The sequence below is a fragment of the Primulina tabacum genome, chromosome 17 (assembly GCF_025594145.1).
Source record: "Primulina tabacum isolate GXHZ01 chromosome 17, ASM2559414v2, whole genome shotgun sequence".
NCBI classification, from domain to species: domain Eukaryota; kingdom Viridiplantae; phylum Streptophyta; class Magnoliopsida; order Lamiales; family Gesneriaceae; genus Primulina; species Primulina tabacum.
In genome coordinates this window covers 6488869-6516397 of record NC_134566.1, presented here as the reverse complement: position 1 = coordinate 6516397, position 27529 = coordinate 6488869, and the positions used below count along the sequence as shown (strand labels likewise).

At 35.9% G+C, this 27529-nt stretch overlaps 1 protein-coding gene across 6 annotated transcripts; it reads left to right on the top strand.

Moving 5' to 3' along the window:
- The first annotated feature begins 19708 nt into the window (after positions 1 to 19708).
- LOC142530311 (casein kinase 1-like protein 10) lies at positions 19709 to 26093 on the top strand. 6 transcript variants are annotated; one of them, XR_012816119.1, is made up of 15 exons: positions 19709 to 20351; positions 20470 to 20510; positions 21106 to 21175; positions 21666 to 21814; positions 21904 to 21999; positions 22276 to 22346; positions 23293 to 23354; positions 23460 to 23523; positions 23633 to 23717; positions 24208 to 24334; positions 24451 to 24524; positions 24609 to 24666; positions 24927 to 25046; positions 25172 to 25305; positions 25521 to 25664. XR_012816119.1 is itself a non-coding variant. In XM_075636091.1 (15 exons), exons 2-15 carry the CDS (start codon positions 20276 to 20278, stop codon positions 25776 to 25778), a joined length of 1365 nt encoding a protein of 454 aa, XP_075492206.1. In that variant the 5' UTR covers positions 19709 to 20010; positions 20223 to 20275; the 3' UTR covers positions 25779 to 26093. The 6 variants fall into 6 exon arrangements, 4 of the variants coding, with proteins under 4 accessions (XP_075492206.1, XP_075492205.1, XP_075492204.1 ...); XR_012816118.1 differs by having other exon boundaries at positions 24838 to 25046; XM_075636091.1 differs by lacking the exon at positions 24927 to 25046 and having other exon boundaries at positions 19709 to 20010; positions 20223 to 20351; positions 25521 to 26093.
- Positions 26094 to 27529: the final 1436 nt, after the last annotated feature.

Genomic DNA, 27529 nt, shown 5'->3' with positions numbered 1-27529 from the left:
GGTTACATGTAGATGGATCCATCGACTTTCGAGGTTTGAGGAAAGTCACAATTAACGATCTGAATTCAACAAAGGAAAATGTTTATGATCATGTTAAAAAGGTTTTATGTTATGTCATTTTGAGGAAAAAAGAAAGGAAAAATGTTGCGGTTTATGTAATGCATGTCATGAAAATGTTTATGTTTAAAGTTGATGCATCATTATGAAAATATTTCTATTTAAAGTTCATGCATCATAAAAAGGTTTACAAAAATGTTCATGTTTGAAGTTTATGCATCTTTATGAAAATGATATTTTAAGTACAAGTATTTTTCACTGTTATATGTTGACTGTATTACGTATTACTTGCTATAAAGATGATGGTGTGTTGAGTCTTTAGACTCACTAGGTGTGATGGATGCAGGTGAGTTTGAGGGAGGACTTGACGAATGATTTGACTGGACTGAAGGCGCACACAACCCGAGGACCAGCGCTTCTATTTTTTGGCATTTACGATTATGACTTATGATTTATGCTAAAGATTTTATGACTATTTATTTATGTTTTGAGAGATTTTTGAGAGGTTTAGTATGGGCTATACTTTTCAACTATTATTGCTTTTTAGGTTTGGTAAACCAGTTGACGATTTTATTCTTATGACTATTTCACTTGATTTTTAAAGTGCTAGTTGGATGATGTTTTATTTTAAAGGGTAAAATATTTTATAAAAATATTTTCATGAGGTTTATGTGTATGGCCGAAAATTGAGTGTTTATGTAAAAAAAAATTTCTAGTACTTTTAAATTAATAAAAAAGGTAGACGTTTCAGTTGGTATCAGAGCAAAGTTCCTGTAAAGGGTTGTGCCACCATCAGCGCCGGAAGGATCAGTCGTCAAGCCTCAAAGTTGTAAGTTTTTACATGCTTTATATGATTCAATATGATGTTACCTGCATGATGACATGAATATTATGTTTATGCTACATGTTTACTAGCTTTTTGAGTATTTATGCTTTGCATGCTTAAATTGCTAAATGAGATAGGATATGTCACATGATTAGAGAAATTATATTTAAATGCATGTTGGTTACGTTAGAATTTGGAAAACGTTCAGATAAAATGCCTCCTAGACGTGCCCCTGTCAATGAGAACCAAGGAGAGAACAGTGTTAATCGTCGAGGGAATAGTCAAGGGAATGGACCTCCACCACCACCAGATGCCGCTACTCGTGCTTTGGAAGGGATGGCTCGTCTCTTCGAGCAGCAGATACAGCAGCAGCAGCTACAGCAGCAGTTACAACAGATGCAACATCAGCAGTTGCAGCAGGCGCCTAGGCCAAATCACGACATTTATGATCAGTTCCGAAGGCTAGGGCCGAAGGAATTTTCTTGCATTACCGACCCTTTTGCTGCAGAGGGATGGATTCGTTCTCTTGAGGTACACTTTCGCTATTTAGATATGGGAGATGCGGACTGTGTGAGGTGTACCACTTATCTGTTGAGGGATGACGCTTTTTTATCGTGGGAAGGAGCTGAGCAGGGTGTTGACCTAGCTACACTTACTTGGGATCAGTTCAAAACGATATTCTATGGGAAGTATTTTACTGCTGATGTTAGAGGACGGTTGAAGAGAGAGTTTATGAGCCTCCGACATGGAGACTCGACTGTTGCTGAGTTTGTCAAGAAATTTGATAGGGGTTGTCACTTTGTACCCCTTATTGCCAGGGATGCTGAAGAGAAGTTTAGACACTTTATGGATGGTCTGCGGCCTACCATACGAGATAAGGTTATGATGATGCGTCCTGTGGATCATGCTACAGCAGTTACCTATGCATATCAGGCTGAGCAATCCTTGAAGGACATTGACTTTGAGCTACAGCGCAAGAGGCAACTACACCAAAGTAACAATCAGTCGAATAAGAAACCATATACGGGTCCTCCTAGACCTCAAGGGCCTCAAAAGCCCCAAGGTCCAGTCAAGAAGCCAGCACCACCAAAGCCACAAAATCCTGGAGCACCAAAGCCTGCGGAGAGGCAACCATGCAAAGAGTGCAACCGTCTACATCTGGGAAAATGTGAATGGGGATCATTCAAATTTTTCTACTGCAAGGAGGCTGGACACAAAGTTAACGATTGCCCAAAGAGAAAAGCGGCTACTACGGCACGAGCTTATGTTATGAATGCCGAAGAAGCTGAGGAACAGGCAGACACTACACTCATCACGGGTAACCTAGTCATTTAACATTTTTATATTGCTTATTATTGCATGAAATGTTAAATTGGTTATTAGAATTGATTTGGGAACAAGACCTAAACTAGTGAAAATTAGGTTGCATGTTCTACTTAGTTGAATTTAAGTTATGATATTAGAAGCCATAGGAAATCATGTTAGTTTTGTGCCTTATTTTATGTAAAGGATGGTTTAATTCCAAATAAAAAGTTTTACGGCCAAAATTTAAAGAACATCATATTAAAGGGGATTTGGGAGAATTTCGAAATTTTTGGGGATTTAAATGATAATTTTCCAATGTTAAGGGACCAAAATGCAATTACCAAATTTTTAAAGGACCAGGATTGTGATTTCCGAAATCTTCAAGGACTAAAATAGAAAATTTTCAAATATATAAGGGCCTTAATGCAAATATCGGAAATTTGAAGGGCTAAAATGCAATTTTTTCAAGAAATTTTTAGGTTCGACACGCAATCTACACATAACTTTGGGAATTAATGATAGTAAAATCATTAAGTTTCAACACGAAAAGATTTAATGGACATCTTTCACCGCAGGGAGGATCATCATTCTAGGTGTAGCTACCTACGCATTGCTAGATTTGGGAGCTACACATTCATTTATATCTGAAACCTTCATCAAAAGACTGAATATTACTCCTCAAGTTATGGGTTTGGGTTTCAAAGTTTCTATTCCATCCGGTGATCTTATGCTCACGTCTAAAATTGTCAAAAATCTGGAGCTTCATTTATTCAAAGATGTGGTTCGGGCAGACCTTATTGTGCTTTCTATGCCCGAATTCGATATTATACTTGGGATGGATTGGCTATCAGCAAATGGAGCTTCGATTGATTTTCGTCAGCGATCAGTATCTATTAGACCACCTAGTGGTAGGCGGCAAGGAACAAGCAAATGCCGCACATCATCTCTTGTCTATGTGCGAGGAAACTTATTAAGCGGGGATGCCAAGCTTTTCTAGCATGCGTCACCACCACACATGCATCTATCAGTCAGAAGTTAGAAGATGTTGATATTGTGAGAGATTTTCCTAGCGTCTTTCCAGAAGATGTTTCTGGCATTCCGCCCGATCGTGAAGTGGAATTCTCTATTGATCTAATGCCGAGCACAGTTCCTATATCAAAAGCACCTTATCGTCTAGCACCTGCTGAAATGAAAGAGCTAAAAGATCAAATCCAAGAATTGCTAGACAAGGGTTTTATTCGCCCTAGTTATTCTTCATGAGGCGCACCGGTATTATTTGTGAAGAAGAATGATGGTAGTATGCGTCTTTGCATTGATTATCGAGAGCTCAATAGGGCCACCATCAAGAATAAGTATCCACTGCCTAGAATTGAATATTTGTTTGATCAATTGCAAGGAGCATCGATATTTTCTAAGATTGATCTACGATCTGGATACCATCAGTTAAAGGTAAAAGAGTCAGATGTCCATAAGACAGCATTTCGCACAAGATATGGGCACTATGAGTTTATGGTCATGCCATTCGGGTTGACCAATGCGCCAGCGACCTTCATGGATCTCATGAATCGCGTATTTCAGCCATATCTGGATCAGTTTATTATTGTCTTCATTGATGACATATTGATCTATTCCAAGAGCAGAGAGGAGCATAGTCGCCATTTGAGGACAGCACTGCAAGTACTGCAAGATCGAAAGCTTTATGCAAAGTTCAGTAAGTGCGAGTTTTGGCTTGATAGAGTGGCGTTCTTAGGCCACATCATTTCTAGTGATGGCGTGGAAGTTGATCCGAGTAAAGTGGAAGCAGTGAAAGAGTGGCCAGTACCGAAGAGTGTTACCGAGATTCGCAGTTTCTTGGGACTAACTGGCTATTATCGCAAATTCATCAAGGGATTCTCATCTATCGCAGTGCCTTTGACATCCTTGATGAAGAAAAATGCAAAGTTTATTTGGGGATCCGAGTGTCAAGACAGTTTTGATAAGCTGAAGCAGGCCTTGATTACAGCGCCAGTGTTATCTATGCCATCAGGGCAAGGGGAGTATGTTCTTTATACCGACGCATCTAACTTGGTTTGGGCGCAGTTCTAATGCAAAACGACCGAGTTATCGCCTATGCATCAAGGCAACTGAAAATTCACGAAAAAAACTACTCTACTCATGATCTTGAGCTTGCAGCAGTAGTCTTTGCACTAAAATCTAGAGACATTACCTTTATGGGGAGAAGTGCAAGATATTCACCGATCATAAAAGTTTGAAATACTTCTTCACCCAAAAGGAGTTGAATATGAGACAACGCAGATGGCTTGAGTTAGTGAAGGACTATGATTGTGACATTAGCTACCATCCGGGAAAAGGTAATGTAGTGGCAGACGTGTTGAGCAGAAAGGCAGCAATTATCACTCCAAAAATCGTTGCAGTCCGAGGTACAGCGGTTTGACCTTACAGTGTATGCTAGGGTCGAGGCCCCAAATCTTGCCACATTATCAGTCCAGTCGACTTTGAGAGATAGAATTCGAGATGGACAGTCCACTGATGAGCAGTTGCAAAAGTGGAGAGCTAGGGATGAAGCCAAGGGCCGGAATTTATATTCAGTGGTGGATGGTTTAGTTTGCTATCGAGATCGTCTATGGGTTCCTAGTGACGATTCCTTGAGAGATCTTATTATGAAGGAAGCCCATGACACACCTTACTCCATCCATTCGGGAAGTACAAAGATATACAAAGATTTGCAGTTGTTATATTGGTGGCCAGGGATGAAGAGGGACATTTTGAGATTCGTATCCGAGCGTTTGACTTGTCAGCAAGTCAAAGCAGAGCATCAAAGACCAGCGGGGAAATTGAAGCCACTCCCTATTCCCGAGTGAAAATGGGAAAATGTCACCATGAACTTTGTTGTGGGATTGCCAAAGACAGTTAAAGGATTCAATGCTATATGGGTGATAGTTGATCGTCTTACCAAATCAGCGCGTTTTCTACCTATTAAGACGACTTTCACCATGATTCAGTACGCCGACTTATATATTCGAGAGATAGTTTGTCTGCATGGAATTCCTGTATCTGTTGTTTCTGACAGGGATCCGAGATTCACGTCATCTTTTTGGAAAAGTCTGCATGCAGCGATGGGGACCAAGTTATTGTTCAGTACACCGTTCCATCCTCAAACCGATGGTCAGTCAGAAAGAGTGATACAGATTTTGGAAGATCTACTGCGAGCATGTGTTATTGATTTCCAAGGCAGTTGGGAACCAAAGTTACCTCTAGGGGAGTTCACCTACAACAATAGTTTCCAGTCATCAATCGGGATGGCTCCTTTTGAGGCACTTTATGGAAGAAAATTTAGATCTCCTATTCATTGGGACGAGGTTGGGAAAGAAGAGAGATTGGTCCGGATGTAATTGAGGAGACTGCCGAGTTTGTAGTCAAAATTCGATATAGAATGAAGACTGCACAAAGCCGACAGAAGAGTTATGTGGAAAAGAGATGAAGGGACTTGGAGTTTGCAGTGGGAGATCACGTATTTGTGAAAATAGCACCTATGAAGGGTGTTATGCGATTTGGCAAGAAAGACAAACTTAGTCCAATATTTATTGGTCCATTTGAGAATTTGGAGAGAATTGGGACACTAGCTTATAAAGTGGCATTGCCACCAGCGCTTTCAAGAGTTCACAATGTGTTCCACATTTCAATGCTGCGGAAGTACATGTCGAATCCGTCACATGTACTAAACTATGAACCTCTTCAATTAACTCCAAATATGACTTATGAAGAAAGACCTGTCCAGATCTTAGCAAGGCAAGAAAGAAGATTGCGAAACAAAGTCATTCCAATGGTCAAGGTCAAGTGGTTGAATCACTCGGAAGAGGAAGCTACTTGGGAAACCGAGAGGGACTTGAAGGGTCGCTATCCAGAACTATTTGGTAAGTTCTAATTTCGAGGACGAAATTCTAATTAAGGGGGGGAGGAATTGTAAGGTCCAAAATTAAGACGACGTAATCCAACTGCATGCAAATCTAGGAAATAATGGAAAATGAGTAATTAACTGATTTTAATTGCTATTTGATTATGTGACATACATGCTTACATGTTAAATATGATTTTATTATCATCATGCATAAAATTGTATTTTTAAGAAATATCCAAGTTGCGATCGAGGAACGGAGACCGAAGGCTGAAAAACGTAAAATGTTTTTATTAAATAATTGTTTTTAATTATTTAAAATATAGTTCATGGTTTTTCATATTTTTGAAAATAAGGGGTTTTGAGGTGATTTTATACGCCGGGATGTAAATTTTATCGGTGTTGATTTTTCAACTAAAATGCGAGTTTTTTGGCAACCCGGCTAATAAATTCACAAATTTATTTAAACAAAAACTTTGTTAATATTTTATGAAATCCTAATTAAAACTAATGGGCTTAATTTAAAGGCTTAATAGGCCTAAGGCCTAGTTAGTAATTTAATTAGTGTATTTAATATATATAAAACACCTAAAACCCTACACAAGCCACTCATTCTCACGGCCACCCACTCTTTTAATTTCTGAAAACTCTCCCCAACTCTCACAAACACACGGCAGCACACATACATATCACATCCAAGGGGTTTTTTTCGAAGGTTGAAGGGAAACAAAGCCAAGGTTGCGTCCCGTTCTTCGTCGTCAACGGATTTTGTGCGTATATAAAGCAAAGGCACGCCATACATCTCCTTTTCTCATCCATCATATCATATTATTGTTTGCATTATTGTTTGCATGAAGAACATGAAATATCTTTCAGAATTTTCGGAACATTGCATGTATGCATGATGAAAGATGACTTTTGATTCAAATAACTTGTTCTTTGCATGAGTAGGGGCTGCCATGATGTCTAGTTATGTTTAAGTAATACTTTTATGTGAATTAAAGTCCCTCACACTCACCTAAATCACGGCAGAATCGAAGAAACAAGCAGGAACCGTAAAACTTGCTGTCAAAGGGGTTGGGGTGATCGGGTTCCTCGTTCAAGGGTGAGGCACGATCTTGGCTTTGGTCAGGGCACGGCTAGGGGCTGTCATGAGTCAGGGTGAGAGTCCTAGCCAAGATAGGACTCAAGTAGGGGCTGGGGAAAGAGTCCTAGCCATGCTAGGACTCTACTCGAGAATCTGTCCAGGAAGTGCGTAGGGTTCGCGCTGCTTCCAGTGGTTTGGGGCTCGGTCTGGGGTTCAAGGGCCGGGTCAAGGTGATGCACTAGAGTCCTAGGAGGTTGCTTTTTTTTTGTTCAAGGGATGGGCTCGTTGGTAAGGGTTGGGAAGCAAATCAAGGAGTCCTAGTTCCATAAGGATTCTCGGCCAGCTTAGGGGCTGTTTGGGGTTGCTCGTTTTGTTGTTTGGGTTGGGTTCTTAGTGGTCTAAGGGTCCAGTAGGGTACTTTAGGATGCTGGTCAAGTTTTGGATCAAGTTGGCTCGGGGTCGAAGTTTAAGTGTCAAAATAGGGTTTTTAACTAAGAAAAATTGAAAAACGGCTCACGGGGGTCGAGTCGTGGTTCATAAGGGCTAAAATAATATAAAAAGACTAAATTTTGGAAGTTATGAATTTTATATTAAGGTTTGGTTTAATTCGAGATTAAAACGTGTTAATATGTCTCATTTAAAGATTAATTTAAAAGTCATCGAATTAAGCTAAATAAAAATACGGGGAAATTCATGTAAGCTTAAATAATTAATTGGGACATGTTAGAGTCAATGAATTCAAGAAAAAGTCAAAATCGGAAAGTTTTACGTCTAGGGGTAAAACTGTCTTTGTACACCTAAAAATTAGTAAACGTCATGGCAGTGCCCTGAATGCTGTTTTATGTACTAATATGATTATTTTATATAGTTATGGATGTTTGTGGAATTTTTATGTTAAAAAGATATTTTAAATGTTTAGGGAATTTTATATGTTTATGATTTAATATGTCAAAATGTTATTGGAAATGTTTTGAGGTTAAAATGTCATTTTACATGTTTATGAAATATTCATAATTAAATTATGATTTTTAAATGTCTATGGAGTGTTTATTATTTAAGGAAGACATTTAAAAGACATGCATGCTTGGTTTCAAAAACAAAATTTTATGTAATGCATGCTTTTTATAAGTGATGAGAATAAGAAACATTGAAGGAAGTGAAGTAATTGTGATTATTACATGGATATATTGGAGATATCATGAGGGTGAGGGTTATGGTCACAGTGGGAGCCTGACGATCGTACTTCCCTTGTTACCATTGAGGATATGAGGATATGAGGTTTGAGGTAAGAATGGGAATATCGTGAGGGGAGAAGGCCCCAGAGAGAGCCCATTTATGGGAGAAGGCCCCAGAGGGAGCCCCGACGATCGTATTTCTATTCGAAAGAGGATAGGCCAAGGCTCAGTTGATGGGTGAGAGTGTCGCTGATGTCCCCGCCGCCCAGTACTGTGGTTACATGTAGATGGATCCATCGACTTTTGAGGTTTGAGGAAAGTCATATTTAACGATCAGAATTCAACAAAGGAAAAAGGAATAGGAAAATTTTTATGATCATGTTAAAAATGTTTTATGTTATGTCATGTTGAGGAAAAAAGAAAGGAAAAATGTTGAGGTTTATGTGATGCATGTATTGAAAATATTTATGCTTAAAGTTGATGCATCATTATGAAAATATTTTTATTTAAAGTTTATGCATCATAAAAAGGTTTACGAAAATGTTCATGTTTGAAGTTTATGCATCTTCATGAAAACGATAATTTAAGTACAAGTATTTTTCACAGTTATATGTTGACTGTATTACGTATTACTTGCTATAAAGATGATGGTGTTGTAAGGCCTGAGAATTTTATGCTATTAATCTGAAATGATTTGGGGATAATTGATATGATTATAGACGGAAAGGATCGGACCGGGAAAAACGAGATAATGCATGAAAATGTGCGAGGAACAGTAACCCTCGCGCATATGCGCGGCACAGATGCGCGGATATGCGCGACATGGGCAGAGGACCTCGCGCATATGCGCGAAGTGAGTCGCGCATATGCGCGAGACTGTACAAGCGAAGTCCAGAGGACCTCGCGCATATGCGCGGAGATGAGTCGCGCATATGCGCGAGCTGCCAAGAAGCCGAGCACCGAGACCAGTAGGTCTCGCGCATATGCGCGAGACGTGTAATAGGCGGAATGAGCCACTCGTCATCTTGCATGTACGTGGATGTATATATATATATATACACGAATCCTTCTCCCTTCAGAAGAGACGAATCGAGAAAAAGGTTTCTGAAAAAGGGTTGAAAATCCTTACGCCTTTTGTGAGAAATCCGTCTATCTGATTTTGAATCCGACTTCAGTATTGAGTTCCTATTGACGTAGGCTACAACTAGATGTAAGTCTTACTACGTTTTGATATGATTTGAAATTATGGTATTGTCAGAATCTGATACGATTCTTATATGATGTTCTGGTCATGTTAGACATCGTATAATCGAAACCAGACTGAAGAATAAATACCATATGGAATTGTTATGATTTTCGGAGTTGTTTTGGAATCGATTTGATATCAGAATTGAATTGTTATCAAATATGAGATGTTAGAATTGATATCTGACTGATATGATATTGCTGGGTATATTGAGACTATGACGTTGTGCTGTTGAATCAGAATTTGATTGAATTCTGATTATATCCAGTATTGTTTGAGTGGTGTATTGATACCGTACCCTCAATATTGTTATTGTCAGATTGAGTATTGACAGGCTTTGAGTTCAAGACTTCGACATAGTCAGAGTATCAGAAAGAAATGTATAAATTAATGTTGAGTTGGGATTGCACAACTCGAGTGAGGTTTGACTCGAGTTTCCCTAAATCACATACTTAGTTTATTACATTGATATTTGTAATTGATGAGATTGATGTTTATAGTCTATTGATTTATAGCCACTGCATGTATTGACTACTGATTCGTTTAGTCATTGGCTGATTCGCCTAGTCACCGACTGATTCGTCTGGTTATTGGCTGATTCGTCTAGTTATCGACTGATTCGTCTAAACTTTGGCTGATTCGCTTAATTACTGACTGATTCGTCTAATTATTGGCTGATTCGCTTAATCCTTGACTGATTCGTCAATTCTGTGGCTGTTTCGCCCAGACACTGGATATATGAATTATATCGATACCGTTTAGGGTTTATTCATTCCTATCGACTGAGATTCGATATAATTATCAATATCCAGACATTGGGATCCCTAGGTTAGAGTTGAGTCGAGTCTGAGACGACGCGTTGTTTGAGTCGAGTCTGTGATGACTAGTTGATTTACAGTTTTGATATCATACATGTTTGTTGATTGGCTGCATGTGAATGATATTTGATATATGCTTTTGTATATGTTTTTATATGATTGCATGTTTACATTGTTTATACTGGGATTTATTCTCACCGGAGTTATCCGGCTGTTGTCTTGTTTTGTATGTGTGCATGACAACAGGTGGGACAGGTTCAGGGTCGAGGAGATGAGGAAAGATCGTGATTAGAGTGGAGGCTCCGGACTTGGATTAGAGATAGGGTTGGACACTTGATATTAGCTGTTAAACCTTAGTTGAATAAATGTATGTAGTACAGGACTTGTACTTTTATACTGAGATGTATATATGTTTTATTTCACTACGTTCCGCATTTTAAAAAAAAATTTAGACCCTGTTTTATAATTGATTAATTAGTCCCAATTATGATTAAGAACATGATTAGCGTCCGGGTCCCCACAACAGGTGGTATCAGAGCGATAGATCCTTTAGACTGAGGTAGAAGCTAGTGGGCGGGGTAGATTGAGTTTTCTTTCTTTGCTTGTGATTGCTAGCATGCTTTACTGCTTTATATAATACATGTTACTTGACTTATCTGATTTGATTGTGTAATATGTATTATTAGGAATGAATTTGAACCGATTCTCGATCAGCAGTAAGATGATCGGAGGAGGAAACTGAAGTGAAACAGGTTTATTGGATTGGGGTACTAATCCATTTGATTATCAGATATGCCTCCTCGAAGAATACCAGAACAAGGTAGCACATCGAATCCTCCAATGGATGTAACAGCAACTCCGATGGAAACGTTATTGAAAAGGTTTCAGTCATTCAAACCACCGACTCTGAAGGGTACTGAGACATCAGTTGAGTGTGAAAGTTGGTTAGATAACATTGAGATGTTGTTTGATTCACTGGAGTAGAGTGATGAGCGCCGAATTAAATTGATTGGGCACCAGTTGCTTGATGTTGCAAAGAACTGGTGGATTACGATGAAGAGGGCCTTGGAACAGCGAGGTACGACTATTACTTGGGATGTATTTAAAACTGAGTTTTATCAAAGATTTTTCCCAGTGTCGTACAGGAAAGACAAGGGGGCGGAGTTTGCCAATTTGAGACAGGGTCAGCTGAACATTGAAGAATATGTGACCAAGTTCTCTACCTTATTGAAGTTTGCTCCCCATGTGGCTAGAAATGACGAAACCGTTGCTGATCAGTTCATCAATGGCTTGAATCCCGATATCTTTACATTAGTAAACACAGGGCGACCGAATAACTTTGCTGATGCCATGAATAGAGCAAAGGGCGCGGAAGCGGACCTGATAAGGCAGAGAGGAGCTGCAGAAATTCCTCCCGCACCGAGACCACAGCAACCACATCCCTGATTTGAGAGTGATAGTAGCAGTGGTGGAAAGAAATATTTTCTGAAGGCTAGAGGAAAGCAGTTTAAGAAGTTTGGCGGCAGTTCTTCTAGCTCCAGTGGTTCCAAACAGAGTTATACCGGAACTTACTGCGGAAATTGTGGAGGGAGACATTCCACTGAGCAATGCCAAGGAGTACTTGGTAGTTGCCACTTCTGCAAACAAGAAGGACATTTTGCCAGAGTGTGTCCACAGAAGGGTTCTCAAGGATCCTAGAGAGCCGAAGCATCTGGATCAGCAGCACCGTGGAGTAGACGATCAGCTGCTGTTCATTCATTTCAGCCAGCACCATCTCAGTCACAGCAGAGGCCAGGAGGAAGTCAGACAGTTGGCCAGCCTCCTAGAAAGCAGGCCAGAGCATTTGCTTTGACTGAGGAGCAGGCTCAGGAAGCACCAGATGATGATGTTGCAGGTAACTGTTCTTGATATAGTTATCCTGCTTTTGTATTGATGAATACGGATGCTTCCCATATTTTATTTTTGAACGATTTGCATTGAGTCATGCATTACCTGTTGAGTTTTTATCTACTGTAGTATATCTCTTTACTGGTTCGGGAGAGTTTTTATAGCAGTGAATTCTGTAAAATATCGTATACTACAATAGGATGAGAATGAGATTGAGTTAGATCATTTGGTAGCTGGTATTGTACTAGTGTTGTCTGATTTTGGGACTGCATTACTGATATTGATATGTTGACCAAGTACAGAGCTACCCTAGATTAGTTCTAGAAGATGGTGAGAATCGGACCTGAAATGGCCAAGGGATGAATAGTGTACGATAAGGATTCTAGATTGAGAATTCCTTTGATAATTCGTACTATCTATAACTTGATTATTACAGAAAGGAACAGAGGGATTTCTTATGTATTCAGTTGATTTACTGAAGTTGAGTCTATCATTGGATGATTTACCAGTGATAAGAAAGTTAATAATGTTTTCCCCGATAAGACTTTAGATTTGATTCCAATCAGAGAGATTGATTTTAGCTTTGATTTGATATCTGAAACAGATTGCATCCTGATTGAGACAGATTACATTCAGGGTGTTTTATATCTGAAGATGATATATCTGTTGAATTTAGCAGAATTAAGTCGGTATTAGTAGGCCGAGGTGGATATCAGTGTCAAACATTTGCGGTTTATGAGTTTGGCAGATCAGTACCGATGAGTGATGTTTTGAATCTGATTGAAGCTTGCTGTTGTTTTGAATCCGTGTTTGAATCAGCTAAGTAATACTGTATTGTATATGAATAACCAATCTGTTGTTCCAGATGTTCCGAATTTAAAATGATAAATATTGCCAGACAGTGTGCAATAATCTATGCGGTATGCATTTTGATAGCTGAAAAGGTGTTGATAGAATGCTTGAATCTGCATATATTAGGTGTACATGATGATGTACAGATAAGATCAGAAGATCAAGAGTTATGTCAGAAGAGTGATTAGACTGCATTGAATGCCAAAATTGACTATATCATACCATGATTTTCGGTTGATTTTGTATTTTTGGCAGAATATATTATATACTCCTTCACCAACTGTCTATAGATTGACGGATAGTCGGAGCAAACTATCTAGATACTGGAGAATATCCAAGAACTGTAGTGCTGGATTTTAGCACTAGTTGACATGATTTATTGTCATTTATGAATTATCGTACAACCACAGCTATCAGACGAGTATTGAAATGACTTCTTTCGAAGCGTTGTACGGAATGAAATGTTGATCCCCTCGTTATTGGGATGATATCTCTGAGGTTCCTGAGATTGGACCTGGCATGATCAGAGATATGATTGAAAAAGTGAAACTGATTCAGAAGAGAATGAAAACAGCTCAGAATAAATAGACTGAATATGTCAACGTCGGATGATGACTGTTGATAATTTAAGTTGGAAATTGAATATAATCCTGATGTAAATTATCAGATTGATAGGAGATGATAGTATTGAGGTATTATGAGCTATTTTGAAAAGACGATTTAGATTCTTGATCGGAAGGAAAAGTAGCTCAGAACGACGACTATTTCACTTGTGAAAGTTCAGTGGAATTAACATGGCATTGAAAAAGCTACTTGGGAAACTGAGTCAGATGTGAGACAGAAGTTTCCAGAGTTATTTCACTGATGTGTGTTCTTCGATTTAGCTTCTTCTATATACCTTCTTATAATATGATTGATTGCCTGTGATTTCGTGGACGAAATTATATCTTAGGGGGGAGAAATGTAAGGCCCGAGAATTTTATCCTATTAATCTGAAATGATTTGGGGATAATTGATATGATTATAGACGGAAAGGATCGGACCGGGAAAAACGAGATAATGCATGAAAATGTGCGAGGAACAGTAACCCTCGCGCATATGCGCGGCACAGATGCGCGGATATGCGCGACATGGGCAGAGGACCTCGCGCATATGCGCGAAGTGAGTCGCGCATATGCGCGAGACTGTACAAGCGAAGTCCAGAGGACCTCGCGCATATGCGCGGAGATGAGTCGCGCATATGCGCGAGCTGCCAAGAAGCCGAGCACCGAGACCAGTAGGTCTCGCGCATATGCGCGAGACGTGTAATAGGCGGAATGAGCCACTCATCATCTTGCATGTACGTGGATGTATATATATATATATACACGAATCCTTCTCCCTTCAGAAGAGAAGAATCGAGAAAAAGGTTTCTGAAAAAGGGTTGAAAATCCTTACGCCTTTTGTGAGAAATCCGTCTATCTGATTTTGAATCCGACTTCAGTATTGAGTTCCTATCGACGTAGGCTACAACTGGACGTAAGTTTTACTACGTTTTGATATGATTTGAAATTATGGTATATTCAGAATCTGATACGATTCTTATATGATGTTCTGGTCATGTTAGACATCGTATAATCGAAACCAGACTGAAGAATAAATACCATATGGAATTGTTATGATTTTCGGAGTTGTTTTGGAATCGATTTGATATCAGAATTGAATTGTTATCAAATATGAGATGTTAGAATTGATATCTGACTGATATGATATTGCTGGGTATATTGAGACTATGACGTTGTGCTGTTGAATCAGAATTTGATTGAATTCTGATTATATCCAGTATTGTTTGAGTGGTGTATTGATACCGTACCCTCAATATTGTTATTGTCAGATTGAGTATTGACAGGCTTTGAGTTCAAGACTTCGACATAGTCAGAGTATTAGAAAGAAAGGTATAAATTAATGTTGAGTTGGGATTGCACAACTCGAGTGAGGTTTGACTCGAGTTTCCCTAAATCACATACTTAGTTTATTACATTGATATTTGTAATTGATGAGATTGATGTTTATAGTCTATTGATTTATAGCCACTGCATGTATTGACTACTGATTCGTTTAGTCATTGGCTGATTCGCCTAGTCACCGACTGATTCGTCTGGTTATTGGCTGATTCGTCTAGTTATCGACTGATTCGTCTAAACTTTGGCTGATTCGCTTAATTACTGACTGATTCGTCTAATTATTGGCTGATTCGCTTAATCCTTGACTGATTCGTCAATTCTGTGGCTGTTTCGCCCAGACACTGGATATATGAATTATATCGATACCGTTTAGGGTTTATTCATTTCTATCGACTGAGATTCGATATAATTATCAATATCCAGACATTGGGATCCCTAGGTTAGAGTTGAGTCGAGTCTGAGACGACGCGTTGTTTGAGTCGAGTCTGTGATGACTAGTTAATTTACAGTTTTGATATCATACATGTTTGTTGATTGGCTGCATGTGAATGATATTTGATATATGCTTTTGTATATGTTTTTATATGATTGCATGTTTACATTGTTTATACTGGGATTTATTCTCACCGGAGTTATCCGGCTGTTGTCTTGTTTTGTATGTGTGCATGACAACAGGTGGGACAGGTTCAGGGTCGAGGAGATGAGGAAAGATCGTGATTAGAGTGGAGGCTCCGGACTTAGATTTGAGATAGGGTTGGACACTTGATATTAGCTGTTAAACCTTAGTTGAATAAATGTATGTAGTACAGGACTTGTACTTTTATACTGAGATGTATATATGTTTTATTTCACTACGTTCCGCATTTTAAAAAAAAATTTAGACCCTGTTTTATAATTGATTAATTAGTCCCAATTATGATTAAGAACATGATTAGCGTCCGGGTCCCCACAGGTGTGTTGAGTCTTTAGACTCATTAGGTGAGATGGATGCAGGTGAGTTTGATGAAGGACTTGACGGATGATTTGACTGGACTGAAGGCGCACACAACCCGATGACCAGCGCTTCTATTTTTCCGCATTTACGATTATGACTTTATGATTTATGCTAAAGATTTTAAGACTATTTATTTATGTTTTGACAGATTTTTGAGAGGTTCAGTATGTGCTATACTTTTCAACTATTATTGCTTTTTAGGTTTGGTAAAACAGTTGACGATTTCATTTTTTATGACTATTTCACTTGATTTTTAAAGTGCTAGTTGGATGATGTTTTATTTTAAAGGGGAAAATATTTTAATATTTTCATGAATTTTATGTGTGTGGCCGAAAATTGAGTGTTTATGAAAAAAAAATTTCTAGTACTTTTAAAGCAATAAAAAGGGCAGACGTTTCACTTCACGTCCATCTGGTAGACTTTAAAGTTCTTGAAAGATGCATAGGCAAGGAACATTTTGATTGCCTCCAGTCTTGCAACCGGAGCATAAGTTTCATCGTAATCTATTCTTTCTTCTTGTCTATACCCTTGTGCTACATGTCTTGCTTTGTTGCGCACAACTGAACCATCTTAATTCGTTCAGTGTGTTTCTGTATATCCACTTTGTACCTATAATGGTTTTAGAAACTGCTCTTGGAACTAAGTTCCAGATATTGTTATGGGTAAACTGATTTAGTTCTTCTTGCATTGCTTTTATCCAATTAGGATCAGCAAGATCTTGATCAGTTTTTTTAGGTTCCAGTTGGGAAACAAAAGCAGAATGAACAAATAAATTAAACATTTGATTTCGGCTTCTTACCGGATCAGATGGATTATCTATCACCAGATTGGACACATGTATTATTATAATAGATATTTTTAATAAATGATTTTTTATTTTAAAATTAAAATAAAATTCATAAATTTGTCGATAAATTAATTTTGTTAGAATTTGATAATTTTAATTTTTAAAATCATAAAAAATTGAAATATTTTGAAAACAATACATATTTTCCCTACAAAATGAAAAAAAAATAAAAGTATATAAATTCTTAATAAAATGAATTTTGAAATTTTAAAAAAATAACTAAAATGTTATAATAATTTCTAAATCCATATATCATTTTAGAAAATTAACGTAATGTTCTATTTGAGAAACAAAAGTTATATATTTAAAAATGTTCAAGATTTAATATTTTCAAAAGGATGGTTATTTTAGGCACCGTGTTTAAAAAATTAACAAAATTTGATATTTTAAAATATAGACGTTTCTTTTAGTAACTTCATATTTGGTGGCCAAAATTGTTATTAAAGAGTGTTCACCCTTGATTAATAGATTAATAATATATAGATTCAATTCACACACACACACACACACACACATATATATATATAATTTTGGGTTTATATCAGTTAATCATTGAGGTTTTTTAAAAAATAACGTGGGCAATGATCGTTAGGAAAAAGAAAAAGGATATTATTAAAGCAACTAAGTCAAAAATTTGTTTTACCAACTCCACCTAAATATTTTAATAGTGAATATTAACGAGTCTGGAATATGTCCCCTTTAATTTGAACTAAATACTAAGTTATCAAACAATAATTTAAATAGTATGCTGATATGTTCGAATCTTTTGAGTCAAACTCAAACTCGAGATTTAATTCAAACCGATTTAGAACCAAATTTTTTAAAATTTTCGAACTTTAAATCGAGGTCGAACTCAAATAAAATTAATTTGAGCTTTCAATTTTTCGTCACATTAGATTCGATTCAATTCGTTTACATTCATACATTAAATGTCTACTAATATATGAGAATTTAAGAAATATATTTATCATTTTATATGATTTTAATAATTTACAATGCAATAAAATAGCATCGTACAACAAAAACTCATGGCCTAACAAACTATCCCAAAAAATTAGTCGAGCTCGGGCTTGAGTTCGAGTTAGCACTCGAGTTCATGAACAGGCTTGCGAGCTTGTGAGACGAACATCCTTAAGCTCGACATCGGCTCGATAAACTGAACATACAGTTTCGAACGAGTTTTATCCTGAATCGAGTTTCAAATAACTCGCGATCATCTTGATTCGTTTACATCCCTAAAAGAGAGAGACTCATGCAGATAAATGATAGTGCATCATCCTTCGTTCGGTTCATCCGAAGGCACTTCAACTGTACTTGCATTTTCTTCTTGTCAATCGCATATCATTCACTTATCACAACATTCGAACTAAACCGTATATGAAGTATTGGCTGTAATAGTACTTGCAAGTATATGCTTATTTAATACACAATATAAGTACATAGACAGGTAAATTCATTGATTAGAATAATTTATACCAAAACATTTATTTATTATAATATAGAGTAAGTTTTTTGTGAGATAGTCTCACGAATCTTTATTTGTGAGACGGGTCAACCCTACCGATATTCACAATAAAAAGTAATATTTTTAGCATAAAAAGTAATATTTTTTCATATGTGACCCAAATAAGAGATTTGTCTTATAAACTACGACCCGCGAGACCGTCTCACACAAGTTTTTGCTTATAATATAATATAATAAAAGGTAAACTTTCCTTGCGAAACTAAGGAGGTGTATTCAATGTAGGAGATTTATTTACTTTTAATGACTTTTGTAGATTTTAAAAGTCTAGATGTATTCAATTAAGACTTTAACATACTCTATAGAAATATTCAAAATAGATTTTCATAGAATTTTAAAAAGTCAAGTGATATTCAACATTGACTTTTAAAACTCTATAAAAGTCTATAGTTCAGCAGACTTTTAATAACTTATCGAATTCATTAACATACAAATATTAAAGCCTAATGTGCAACTATAAATTGTCAAAAATTGTATTTGGTTCAACTAAAGATTTGGATGGATATTTAAAACTTCTAACTCAAACAAGATATTTATTTCTTTCTCTGTCGCTTTACATCACATCTCTTTTTATTTTCTCGCCTCTCATGTATCTCTATAACTCTCTCAAATTTTCGAAATATATCTATATTTTCATCTTTTTTTTCCAAATTTTTCATTTTTTGGCTAATTGTTCATTTAATAATTTTTTATTTTAATATCATATAAAATTTTAAATTCTAGAATTAATTTCATGATTTTTTAATTTATGATTTATACAAATTAATGTAATATTCAATAATAATAAAAGATGATAAAAAAAATTATCGCTTAATTCGTAATAATTGAATAGTCTCGCAACAACCATGATTTTTTAAATATTTTTTAGCATTTTCAATTAATATGTAAATTATGATATTTTTATACAAAATTATATCCACACAATGCTAAATAATATTCTTCTCACATTATGTTATCAATTCAAAAACAAAGTTACAGATTAATCAATTGATGCATTTTAAGAAATTTACAAATATACATACAAACCCACGTATATATAAAATATCAATTAATTATTGGTTTAAAAAAATAATAAAAAAATAATACGTTATAATTAAATATAAAATTTATAAAATTCTATAAAAAATTTTATAAAAAACTATAAAAAGATACGTGAGATTATAAAAGTCAATAAAAATCTATTAAATTTATAAAAATCTATTATTTAAAAAAATGATATACATGAATCAAACAAATGAGAAGCAGCTGCACCACACACACATCCCATTATTATCAACTAGCAATCTTCATCCTTTCCTGATTTTCTTCAGCAAATTCATCGATTTATCTCCTCAATTATCACCCTTTATCTGCCCCTGTATCTTCTTTTTCATTACAACCCTGACTCTTAGCTCGACTGTCACTTATCATTTCTTGATTAATCAATTGTATGTAAAAAAAAATTGACGCATACCCACCTATATATCCTGCATCGATTCATTCTTGATCGATCTTGTTTGGATTTCACGCATGGGAATTGTCCAAGGGGTCGTGAAAAGTTAGGGTTTTGTTCCAGGGTTTGTGTTGTTTTCGTGAATGCAGTTCAATAATAAAAAAGGATCTATGTTTGTTGCTTGATGTATTGGATCTGCAGCCGTGAGTGAATTTTTTTCGTTATCTAGGATTTCTTGTGGTTGTGTGAGTTTATATAGTCATTTATCGGTCGTTCGTTCGATTTTTTGTTCGTAATCCCGAATTAAGGCTGAAATTGAAGGATTCAACTTTGTAGGATTTTGGATAATTTGAAGTTTACGAAGTCATTATTGAATCGAATTGGTTGCCATGGATCATGTTGTGGGTGGAAAGTTTAAGCTTGGCAGGAAAATTGGGAGCGGTTCATTTGGTGAACTGTACTTGGGTATTATTTTATTATTACTGATGAGTTGTTATTAGTTAACCGTAATTATTTCATGTTTTGTTGAAAAGATTTATTTTTCTTGTACTAAATAGCAAATCTATTATGTTTATTGTTGTAGGGGTGAACATACAAACTGGAGAAGAAGTAGGCATCAAGTTGGTATGCTTGTTGGTTGTAATTTTATTGTTCCTTCTTTGTTTCTAGTGTATTCTACATTGTTTGGGACTGGGGCGAAGGCGAATTCATCTTTTGAGGGTTATCATAGTATTTGTTGAAATCCTTATTCTGCCCTCTGCAGTGCTTTTGTTTCATTAACGATTGGATGATTGGAATTATGTTTGTCATCTATCTTCCTTCACTCCTGAATTTTCTATCGTTAATAAACTTAGTAACTTCAGAAGTTTGAAAGAAAAAAAACTATCAGTTAATGAGTGATGCAATTTCAAAATTAATTCTTCCCCGTCACCCCCAAGAAGTTTAGTTAAAAGATCAATAGTTTTTATTTTTTAGTTAATATGCATTAAATGTATATACATGTCGTTGGAACGCTGCATCTTGTTAGGAACAGTAGTTTTCTACTAAGTTCTATGGACATGGGAAAATTACTCTGCTGGATTCCAACATTGCATGCGGAAAGAACACAGCTTTTTTTCCTGCTCTGCAGTAGATAGAACCTCTTTTCTGTATGATAATCAGAAACTTATAAATTATTGATTATTATAATAAATTTATTTGTTATTATCACAATTGTCAGGAATCTGTGAAGACCAAGCACCCTCAACTTCATTATGAGTCAAAAATTTATATGCTTCTACAAGGAGGAAGTAAGTTGCTCTCTCTCTCTCTCTGCATTTTTTGATAGATCAAACAGTTCATTTTGATTGACCACCTAATTGTTTATCATTTTATTCTCGTAAGCTCTTGCTAAGGTCAGTAATAAGCTAGTTGTCAGATAAAGTTTGGCATGCTTAAATACCCACATATATGCATGGAGGAAATGATGCATTAATCTCATTCCTCTTCTGAATTTGTGTTTTTCCTCTTATGTTCCTTCTGGAAGCCTTCCTGGGATGATCAGGGGTGCTGTTTTCTCTAGATGGTGTTAATTCAAACTTTTCTGTGTTCCTTAAGATTGAAATATTTACTATATCTGATCCCCTTTTTCGAGTTTTATGTAAATATATTTTTAGCTGCAAGCAGGTGTAAAAATTAGTAAAAATGTTACTGTCTAATGGGAATTTATTCCGAAATACGAGACAGATTGACTTAAGTTGATGTTTGATCTAATTCAATTGGGTTCTGTTTTTCATGCAGCCGGTATTCCTAACCTGAAATGGTTTGGGGTTGAGGCTGAATATAATGTCATGGTCATAGACCTTCTAGGACCGAGTCTGGAAGATCTATTCAACTATTGTAACAGGAAGTTGTCCTTGAAAACAGTTTTATTGCTTGCGGATCAATTGGTAAGTAGTTTGAATTTTAAGTGTTTTCTGTACACTATGGTTATAGATTTTGATTTAGTTTTAATAAGTAAAGGTGCATCTTATTTCAGATCAACAGAGTTGAATATATGCATTCTAAAGGATTTCTTCATCGTGATATAAAGCCCGACAACTTTTTGATGGGCTTGGGACGCAAAGCAAATCAGGTGTCTGTTTCTGTCATTCTTATGTTTCATATATTTGTTTGGATGATCTTAGCATTATATATGTACCGTTTTGACTTCAATTATAATAAAGGACCTTTGTCGAGACTGTCGTAATCTCGTGCTAATTTATTTATGATAAATCTTTTAATTTTATTATACCATTTGAGTATTTGTGGATGCGCTGCTCTTGGCTGCATTGAGGGTAGATTTCCCTGGATTTATAAAGGATATTTCCTACATGTAATTGTTTTGGTGCTCTAACGGTCTATATTGCAGGTTTATGTCATTGACTATGGTCTTGCCAAAAAATATAGGGATCTCCAGACGCATAAGCACATACCCTACAGGTACATTCCTATATTTTTTTAACGCCAAAGTCATTTAGTATTTGCTCATACTTGTCTCAAAAGGATGCCAAGACTGACTATGATGGTTGGAAGGTAGTACCGATGCTGGAAATTAATTACTGTCTTAAAACCAATAGTGCACAACAATAGTTTGGGATAACGTGTGATCTTGATCTATGCTGTTAAACAAGATTACCTTTGTGATTTCTAATTTGACACATGCATGATTTTTAATCTAACTCTTTCATCATGACTGATGAATGATTTAGCTCCACGAATTATCAATACCGACAGGCAACAGCTAAAATTAAATAATAAGTATGGTATTGACAGTTATGATTAAATAATAAATATGATTTTTAAGCCCATTAAAATTACGCAAGATAACATCTTAATTGCTACAATCAATGGCTGAGTAATCGTATTTATTTATGCCCTTTTTTGGTCTAATGTCTATGTTTCATTATTTGATCATTTATCTTTCCCCCCTAGTTACAGATTAATGCAGTAGAGTACACTTACGGTTGTCAGCTCTTGGGCACAGAAGGATCTGTAACCCACTTCTTCATTCCCTTATCCGGACCTGAACAATTAGAAGGGAAGAGAGGAAGTTTGATGGTTATTTCTAATCACGCTAAAATATGTCAGTAAAAGCAAAATTTGCTAAAGGGATTATGAGTATTTTTAATTATTTTTCCACTTGTCATGGCCTAATTTGTTAAGAGAAACAGACTGCTTTAACATAAATTTGGCAAGTAGTATAATTATGCAAATCCTTTGGTGGGTTGATTTCCACGTCCTAGGCTAGCAGTATTACAATGCTTGCTGGAAGATAAATTTTTGTTAATCCCTGAATAGATTTTTAACTTTTAACATATACGGAGAATCTGACAGGTCGGTTTTTTTACATGCAGACTGATTGAACTTCTTAACATTTTACTTTTAGGGAAAATAAGAATCTCACGGGTACCGCTCGCTACGCTAGTGTCAATACACACCTTGGAGTTGGTGAGTGATGGTGATTTTAACAAGAATTGTTCCATATCATTAAGTTCTTTAGAATTCTTTTGGTTTAATTGCTTCCATCTCATCGTGGTTCGCTAATGCTGGCAGAACAAAGCAGAAGAGACGATTTGGAATCTCTTGGTTATGTACTTATGTATTTTCTGAGAGGAAGGTGAGTTGAACCTGTGGATGACTTATTGGTCGGAAATGTTCTACCTTGTTTGGATCTGATTGTCTTTGTAACTTTACTTCCATACTGATATTGTTTTTTTATGTTTCAGCCTTCCCTGGCAGGGACTCAAAGCTGGCACCAAAAAACAAAAATATGACAAGATCAGTGAGAAAAAAATGTCAACTCCTATAGAGGTATATACCAAATGCTTGCATAATTAATGTGGGCTGTGGTACCGTGTCCATGTTAGAAATTTATCTTCTCCGTGATGAGCTCAAAAAGTAAATTAATGATTTAACCCAAAGCAACCACTAAGTGCCCCTTTTTGTTCGATTGGTATGCCTGTCTTGCAACCAACATCTACAAAGTGTTTTCGTTCTCTTGATTCCTTGGCTGCTGTTAGTGCTTGATGCAACAGTCAAGGTTGCTTGTCTTGAAATTGTTTGAAGACAAATGGAACCTTTTTTGTATGAAACCTTCTTTTGCATTGCATTCATTCAACCAAAGCAAAAGGATTAATTGTTTCAGTGTTTACGCCTTATTGTGGTATTGTGGATTATTCAACTATATTATTTACTTTTATGCTGGGTGCTTATATCATCCTGGGTTGACTGGACTTGTTCAGTCGTATACATACTTGTCATTTATGAGTCCTAAAAGGTCGTATCATATGGTGTGTTGCAGTTGCTGTGCAAATCATATCCATCAGAATTCATATCATATTTCCACTACTGCCGTTCTTTAAGATTTGAGGACAAGCCTGATTATTCTTATTTGAAGAGGCTTTTTAGGGACTTGTTTATTCGTGAAGGTGATGATTACCTAAACTCTATCTGTCTCTCTAGATTTTCTTCCTGTCATAAATATTTGAAGTATCTGCTTGAGTATCTTGTAGTGAAGTGTGGATGTGTTGCAATGCTTTTGCAGGTTACCAATTTGATTATGTATTTGATTGGACCATATTGAAGTATCCTCAGATTGGAGCCAGTTCCAGATCAAGAGTATACATATGCATTTTATTCTCTTCTCCAGCCTCTTTTTATACTTGATGATATGAATATAGTAATTGTTGCCTTTACCTTCAGAATCCTTCTGGCAATGCGGTGGGTGGAACTTCTGGTGGAAAACCAGGAAGAACATCTGGTAATCTCTCGGAAATCTGTGTTAAACTGATTTGTGAATAGAAAATTCAATGGGTGCATAATATGCAAATCTATGAATGTTTAGAACCTATCTTGTAAAGTGTATGACCGATGAACAGTAAACATGAATCCGGAATCAACAATTTGAATCACATTGTATTGATAACTGCAGGCAAAACATTGCAAACTAAGTGCTCTGTGATTAATGAGAACTATTGTTGTTGATTTGGATTGTCACCTCTCACATCTCGAAAACTGCAGTCATTTTAAAAAGTGTCAGAACGTGATTAGTTTCGGGCATTGACGTGTACTGGTCAGAAATTAAAAAGCGTTTGGAGCAACTACTTATGGTTTTAAGAGCTGAATACTGAGAGATATCATGTATGAATGTTTTTTCTGTTTGCAATTTTTGAGTTTCACGTTCATTTTCTCACGAAAATATATACTCTGTAAATCTACTAGTGGATATTTTATATTTTCGCTTCTTATTTGGTTGTGTTGTCTAGTGGGGCAAGATCTTCGAGATAAATTTTCAGGCGCGGTTGAAGCCTTCTCTAGAAGGAATTCTTCAGGTCCTGTTCGGCATGGAGATCATTTAAGACACAGGACATCAGATGATGTGCCTTCGTCCAAAGAAGTGGTATTTATTCCTCTCTTCTCCATAAAGATATTTCCATTTGATGGGCCTCATTTGGTTTTCCTGCATTTGAATTCTTGATTCTGATATCACTACAGCTGCATCATCAGCATACGACACGTGCTTTGACAATGTAACAGACTAACAGTTGCTCTGATTCGATAAGTTTCTTTTAATCTTTAGAAGAAATTCGATTGAAGTTCTTAATTTTATTGCAGCTACCTGATTCAGAAAAAGGCCGTACTTCTCGAAATGGCAGCTCTACAAAGAGAGCAGCCGTTTCAACCAGCAGGCCAAGCTCCTCTGGTGAGGTCACTGATGGCCGCGCTGGTAGACTGGTCTCGAGCAGTGGTCGTATATCTTCCGCACAAAGAATTCAACCCGGTATTGATCCAAAGCCATCTCGTGCTGCTATTACTAAAGGCTCTCGTGATGACCCTCTTCGTAGTTTTGATTTCCTCTCAATAAGGAAGTAACACAAATTGGAATTGGAAATGCTAATGTTGGAGCAGACAAAGCTCGATCTATTTAAATTACATCTCCGGTGATATCTTATTGTGTTAGAATGGTAAATGTCTGATGCGTCGGACACCACCACTATTAGGTAGTAGCTCAACACGAGTCGCTGCTCCTCCGACAAATTGTCAAGAGTTCTATGCACAGCAGGTCTTGTTTTCCAAGATCACAGTAGATTTAACATGAGTCATGCATACCTTAATCATATTTTAATGTGATGATTTTGAATCATATGCTTATTCTTAAATTTCAAAAAGATTTGTTGGTTTACAGTAGTGCTGCGAGTCTATAACAATTAGACTTGACTTGAGAGGTTTAACAAACATCACATCTCAAAGTTTTTTAATTATACCAACCAACCAATGTTAAAGTTGGTACGAAAATAGAGGTTCTCCGATAATCCGATCCGTAATAATGCAATGTTCGAATCTAAACCATTGGGTTTATAGTTGGTTTTAGGGGTGACGAAGGTACGATTTTACAGTTTTTAAAAAAAAATTTCAAACCAAATTGTCATATGCAGGTAGTCAGTATTTTGAAAAATAATCATGGTTTTATTTGAAAAATTAGTCTAATAGTTTTGAGCGATTTCAAGTGGTTGATGTCGGTTTACGGTTTTTTTAATGAAAAATATTAGAACATATATTCTAATTTATTTGAAAGAAACAATAATATAGTGTCTTTAAATATAAAATATAATTGAAAATATATGAAGATAAAAATAGATAAAACAATAATCAAGATTCAAAATTAAGTTAATAATTTAACACAACGTATTCAAACAAAAATGATATTTACATTATTTTATTTTTTTTATTTTTACTTTCAAACTTCAAACAAAATATTATAGTAAAAGAAATCAATAATCTAATAAAATACTAATATGAAGAACAATTAAGAAGAAAGATAAGTTTTATTTGTAAGAATAATAATTTTGAAGAGAGTTGAGATATAATGAATGACAACATCTTTATTTGAATACATTGTTTACAAATTATTATAATTCTAAACCAAATATTATGGCAAGCGGTTTAAGCGATGTTGTTCTTGGCAAAAAAAAATAATCGAACCACGTATGGAGTGCGGTTTATGATTACTATTTTTAATCGCGGTTTTTATAAAATATTATGAAAAACGGCGTTGTACAATTCGATTCGAGCGGCTCGGGGGGTTAATAAAAAAAATTTGATCACCCTACCCCTCGATAAGGGTGATCACGGTGCAATTTTGCGATTTTTTTTAAAAAAATTCAAACGAATTGTCATACGTGGTCGGTTAGTATTTTGAAAATTAATCACGATTTTACATGAAAACTTAGTCTTATGGTTTTTAGTTGTTTCAAGCGATTGCGGTCTGTTTACGATTTTTTTTAATGAAAATATTAAAACATATATTCTAATTTATTTGAAAACAACAATATAGCATCTTCAAATATAAAATATAGTTCAAAGCATATAAAGATAAAAATAGATAAAACAATAATCAAGATTCAAAACTAAGTTAATAATTTAGCAACACAACATACTCACAACAAAAATGAAATTTACACTATTTCATCTTTTTTTTTTTACTTTCAAACTTCAAAAAAAATATTGTAGCAAAAAAAATAAATACTCTAATAAAAGACTAATATGAAGAATAATTAAGAAAAAGATTAGTTTTATTTGTAAGAATAATAATTTTGAGAGTTGAGATATAATGAATGACAACT